Source organism: Panicum virgatum, chromosome 2K, assembly GCF_016808335.1.
Source record: "Panicum virgatum strain AP13 chromosome 2K, P.virgatum_v5, whole genome shotgun sequence".
In the NCBI taxonomy this organism is placed as follows: domain Eukaryota; kingdom Viridiplantae; phylum Streptophyta; class Magnoliopsida; order Poales; family Poaceae; genus Panicum; species Panicum virgatum.
In genome coordinates, this window is record NC_053137.1 from 8,087,312 (window position 1) to 8,093,428 (window position 6,117).

General features: G+C 48.2%; 1 protein-coding gene across 1 annotated transcript; it reads left to right on the forward strand.

Moving 5' to 3' along the window:
• The first annotated feature begins 442 nt into the window (after nucleotides 1-442).
• LOC120664782 lies at nucleotides 443-2,667 on the forward strand. Its single transcript, XM_039944122.1, has 2 exons — nucleotides 443-690; nucleotides 775-2,667. The coding sequence occupies exon 2, from the start codon at nucleotides 780-782 to the stop codon at nucleotides 1,755-1,757; it is 978 nt and encodes a 325-aa protein (XP_039800056.1). The 5' UTR covers nucleotides 443-690; nucleotides 775-779; the 3' UTR covers nucleotides 1,758-2,667.
• Nucleotides 2,668-6,117: the final 3,450 nt, after the last annotated feature.

Here is a 6,117-nt window from a genome sequence, read left to right on the forward strand (position 1 = left end):
TCTTTCGTTTCATCTTCGCTGCATCCAGCCCACAATATTTCTCTTACACACAAAATCAGCATCAGCCACCAGCACCAGCCAACCAGCAATATTTTTTTCTCATAAAAAATCAGCACCAGCCAGCCGAACACAATCGAAACTGGAGGCTCGTCTTCTCTCGCAAGCCTAGATGTGTCCTCTTCTGCGAAGCTTCTCATGGCTTTTTTTTCTTGCGAGCCTTCTGACAGGCGGAAACATGCATCTTCACTGTGGCCATAAAAGCTTTCTCTTCACTTGGTTTCCTTGCGAGCTGGGCTGCCTTGCACACCAAGCCTTTTCTCAGTGTCGGTTCCCTCAGTTTCATATCCTCTTAGTAGCTTACTACTGGCTAATCGAACCCCGGAACACTGGCCTCTCTGAAGAGCTGCCATTTAGTGGCGCAATTCAACAGAAGCTTACTCCTCTAATCAAATTTCTTTCTCGAGCAAAACAATTCAGGAAGCATTGCGTCGAATTGGGCCAGCGATGCAATTGGCAGCCTTCTCGCGGCCCATTCGCTCGCTCCGCATTTATAACCCCCCCAGTGGAGGTGCTAGAGCTGCCGTGCAAACCTCCTAGGGTTCTACTGTGCTCGAAATTCCCCAATTCCTCACTCTACTCCACTTTGCTGCCTTCCTCGACCCTCCTCCGCCGCCGACGATACGGCTGCCGGTAAGCTCCCTCCGCCTCCCCGTCGCCGCGGTTTCCTCTCGCGCGCTCGCGCATTCCCTCACATTCACCCCACCTGCTTTGCAGGAGCCATGCAGGGGCTCTTCTGCATGAGGCCCGAGATCTCGGAGGCCGCGGGCGGCCGCCGAACCGTGGAGTCCTTCGGCTTCAGCTTCGTCGACCTCACGGGGGGATCCGCCGCGCCGCTGGACGTCGTCGACCCGTCCTTCTCCTTCCTGACGGAGCTGCCCGGGACCCGGGTCCTCCTCCTCAGGGACTCCTGCAACGGGCTCGTCCTCTTCGAGCACCGCCGGGAGCACCGCGGCGGCAGGATGGGCTACGTCGTCTGCAACCCCACCACCAAGAAGTGGGAGGCCGTGCCGACCTGCGGCGACCCTGAGCTTCCTCTGACCTACGCCTACCTGGCCTTCGACCCGGCCGTGTCCGCGCACTTCCACTTGGTCCAGTTCCAGGTGGAGGAGGACGAGGAGTTCGTCTCGGTGCACGCCTACTCCTCCGAATCCAAGACGTGGGGTGACAACCAGATCGGCCAACTAGGAGAGCACGGGGAACCGGAAGGGTGGCGCCAGGTCACGTCGTTCCTTCTTGCAGATCTTAATCCGCGGTGCCCCTTTATCAATGGCTTCCTGCATATGCTAGTCTTGGGCCAGGATCAGCTGAAGATAGCTGCTGTGGATGTACAAGGCAGGGCAAGGAGGATGATCCCGCTGCCACATGTGGCTGATGGGAGGCACTGGAAGTGTTATTTCGGTGAATCCCAGGGGAAGCTGCATTACATGTCTCAGGAAATATTAGATGATGGTGAAGGGAAGTACAATCTGTCCATCTTGGCTCTTCAGGATTATGATGCACAGGAATGGGTGTTGAAGGCCACTGTGAACACTTACGAGGTCTTTGGAGAAGATAGCTGCATAGATGGCACCTCGGAGTTCGAGGTGGTCGACATTCACCAAGATTGCGATGGCCCCGTTTGGTTCATGGAGTTCCTAGCGCACACAAGCCGAGAAAGAAATCTCGCATGCATGAAGTCTATTTGTAAAACCTTTTAAGGAATGAGTATAACTTTTCGCGACGAATCTAATGACGGTAATTAATCGATGATTGGCTACAGTGATGCTACAGTAACTACCCTCGCGGTCAAAGGCCTCGTTAGATTCTTCAGAGTTCCTAGCGCAGGGGTTTTGGAGTTGGTTTTGTAAATTGTCTTTGTTTGACACCCCTAATGGACGGTCAAAGTGATGAACAGTGCAATTTTAGGATCCTAGAATTGCATCCAAACGGGGCTGATGTCGTTTTCTTTACTCACCCATTGCAGCGTAGTAATTTGGTAGCATACGACATGGACAGTAAGGAAAGTGAACGTTATTGTCACTTTCGATGATGGAACGGATCTGATGGATACTGCTGGTTTTGTTCCATGCCGGTTTTTCTGAGGATTACCAGTCCTCACAAATAAGCACTGAAGGTGTGAGCTAAGTATGGAACACCTATCAGTTAAATCTAGTAGACTTGGGAAGTGTGTGACTGTGATCTCCTCTTTGCTCTTGGGCGTGGCAATGGGTGCATCACTCCATGTATCCCGTAATTGTCAAAGTTGTTGGCGATTAAAAGTGAGACTTTTGTGGTCTACTCTACTTATTGGGACATTGAGCAGAAATCAGATCTCCAACTATGGAGTAAGCTACCATCTGGGTACATCCAGTGGAATGAGGTGATGCATGTTGCTGGTGCTTGTCATGGCTGTTGTTCAATTAACCTGTCATTCTTGTTGGGACATGTTATGTAAGCTAGCTTTATATCTAGTTATCTCGATGAATGATGTTGCTGGACCTATGATGCATGTTATGTAAACTAGCTTTATATATCTAGTTATCTTGATGCATGATGTTGCCAGACCTATGATACATGTTATGTAAGCAGTAAGCTAGCTTTATATCTAGTTATCTTGATGAATGCTGTTGCGGGACCTATGATGCTTTGTGTTAAAGTTTAATGTGTCAATGCTACCTTTGTGTTTCCAGAATTATGGAGCTCCTTATGTAATGTTATAGTTTTCCTTGGCTTCACTAATTAGTGATTACTATCTGTGATTTTTCCCTTTTGTTTCCTTCAATACAAAGCTTGTTTATTTATACTGAAAGACTGCATCGTTTGAGATGTTGATGCAAGGTAACAGAGAGTGAGATAACTAAGCAGAGCTTGTTATATATGTGTGATTGTGTCTAGGATATCAGTTCTATGAAAAATGACTGTCCCCTTTAGCTACAGCCCTGCTTGGTTCACGCTATGCTACAGGAGAATTTTCTATACATGAAGTATTAAATGAAGTCAACTTGTAAAACCTTTTCAGGGATGGGTGTAACTTTTCGCGACGAATCTAATGGCGGTAATTAATAGCTAATTGGCTACAGTGATGCTATAGTACTATTCTCTAATCGTGCGGTCAAAGGCCTCATTAGATTCTTCAGGGTTCCTAGCGCGGGGTTCTGAAGTTAGTTTTATAAACTGATTTTGTTTGATACTGTAATTAGCGGTCAAAGTGTCACTATTCACTAGCACGGCGCAAACCAAACGGGGCCATAGTTAACATGGTGCTTCTACTGCTACTTCATTTAACTATACGAGTTAGCTTTGTGTGCGGTATGGTTCTTGAGAACTCCCAATGCACTTCAACTGAAACTCAAATGCCAAAAGAATTTGTTATATATTGATATAAGTTATGAATTGTGGATGTTTTCTTTGTGATAAATTTGTACTAGATCAGAGGCTAGAAGATGAGGAGGTAAAGTTCTAAGGTTGAGGCAATTAGAGGAATGGGCTTGGATCATTTTAATGTGATATTGAGATGGCTGAATGTTGAGGTTCGTTACATGTCATTAAAAAATAATGCACTTGATGATACTCTTGCAGGTAAATTGGCAAACTACCCCCGTCATCTCCCTGGGACGGAGGGAGTAGACAGCTAGTCCGTGCTGGTCGTGTAGTATTGCAGGGAGCGGTGTCAGTGCTATCCAGTTATAGGACTTGCTGATTACAGCAACTCAGCAAGATTCTGCCCTCTTGGCTGATTCGATGCGAGATGATTTTAGCTGGTTCTGTACTCTGAGGATTACAGGGTGGGGGAAAAGTGTTGGGAGAAAGGCCTTGCAATACCAAACAGGTCGTTTTAGCATGTCATCCCATGAAAGCTGCCGTGAGGATCAATGACATAATAACCTCCTGTCAACAAGACTGCAACAACCCAGGACAACGGATGGATTCCAGCGTTGCAGCGTATGCACAAGGGATTTTTTTTTTGAGAAACTAGGATTATATTCATATAAACTTCTGATAGTTTACATCCCATAACTTACAAAGGCAACCCTGAAAGTAAAAGAAAATATAACCTAGTCCTTGCAAGTTCCTCCCGGTCGTCCCCGTGGCTGACGGTCGAAGCTGCCGCCCGTAAAGCCGACCACCTTCCTGACAAAGAACATCAGAGAATTTCAGTGGCACCGTGAGTAGCATATCGGAGACACCAACATACCTTGTGAACGCTGAACGAACAGGCCGAACAAGATAGCCAATGGCCATCACATCGCTGGATAGCAAGGGATCTTCAATCACCAACAACCCCGGCGCACCAGACGACGAGCCACCCTGAGCGGTGGGAAGGAAACCACCAGAAACGGTGGAAGATGAAGACCAACCCGATTTCCCGTGTTGGTAAATTAACCTCACAAGACAGCCACCAACGACACCTTGGAGGGAATACAAACTCCCCTGGCCTCCCGTAGCTATGTCACAGGCATCAAGGCTGACGAGGCTGCTAAGAGCATGGGCACTCCCGGCAACAAGAAATTCATGAAGAATGGACCACCGACGCAAAAGAAAGAACCAACAAAAACCTCGCCAGTGCCGAATCCTCCAACTGAAACACCGAGGCCGCGCACCACACTCTCATCAACCATCATCAGACACCCAACACCTTTGACATCTATGCCACCAGAGACATTGAAGAGGAAAACGGAGGACCTGACGTTGCTGCTGCTCACGCCGCCGGGGAAACCGCCGAAGATGCCGAAGTCTCCAACATCAATCATGGTGTCATCCTCTCCGCACCTCCGTCGTCGCACGCTTGAGCTGCAACAATAGGGATACTAACCTCCGAATTGCAGCGTTATTGAAGTCAAAGCTGCTCTGGAGTCTGTTCTTCCTCGCCGTACGCCGGGGATCCGCCACCGCCGAGGAACAAAAGTTCCCGCACGAAGCTGACTTCATGGGGCAAAACTAAACTACGCCTAGATCTACTATATCTATGGTTTTAAATAGCCGGCTATAGCCCCGCTATAGCTCTGCTATAGCCTTTTTAGAGGGTTCCCGCTACGCTATTTATATTTGTGCCGCTATGGCAGCTATGACCACTAAATTGGGTTATAGCTGAGCTAAATGACGTAGCTATAACGCCGCTATAGCCTTATCCTTAGCTTAGTGATATTATTTTGGTCTTTTGGACAACTGAATATTTGATTGTCTGAGTTTTATTATATTGTCAACTTAAGTAATGTTCTCGTAGCTCTAGAAATATAGTTATGTTTATGAAATTTGCTAATTACTATATTTTTGTGTATCTATTACTTGTATTTTTCATTATTTAGTAGTAAACCGCTATTTGCCCTAGCCCGCTATTGCTTCCGCTATAGCCTCAGTCTCAGAAAAAAATACACCGCTATTTGTCATAGACCGCTATTTAAAACTATGACTATATCTAGACTAGTATACACAACCGGTGCTCGATTCCCCCACTCACCTTCTTCTCCGGCGCCAGAGAGGTCACCGGAGAAGGGGGGAGCGGCCGGAATCGGCCCTGGAATCGGTTCCGCCTCTCATGTCGCCTCCCTAGACTGTAGCTCGCAGGAAAGGAGGAGAAAGTTTTTTTTTTTGATAATACGTTTCTGTATATTACTTGAGTAAGGAAGTGTACAAATACAGAAACGCATGTAGAGGATACAGAGTCGGCTGGTACAGCCAAACAACACGAGGGACCCTAAACAAAATAAAAAACACAACGAAGCCCCTGGATCCAACGCGAATCGCCATCCGTCGACCTCCTCGCCGCCGGACGCCGCCGTCGGAGAAGGAGATGAACACCATAAACTGGAGAAGCTCCATCGCACCTTGGCTTTGGTCGGAGTCGCAGAAGAAGAAGCCTACGGCGGTCACCCATCGACCGGGGCCACGCCCCAACTCCTCCAGCTCCTGGATCTGACACCTCCGTCGACGACCACCGTTGCCGAGGCAAAGCCGGGCCAGATCCAGCCGCCAAGCAACCACAGGACCCACAGCCAGCTCTGCAACCTTGAAGACAAAAGCCAGTAGCATCCCCAACCACCAGAGGCGAGGACATACCGGCCACGAACTCCTAAGCAG

Bases quoted from the DNA above. Each gene is read 5' to 3' on its own strand.
- LOC120664782 (XM_039944122.1), top strand. From the start codon at position 780: ATGCAGGGGCTCTTCTGCATGAGGCCCGAGATCTCGGAGGCCGCGGGC.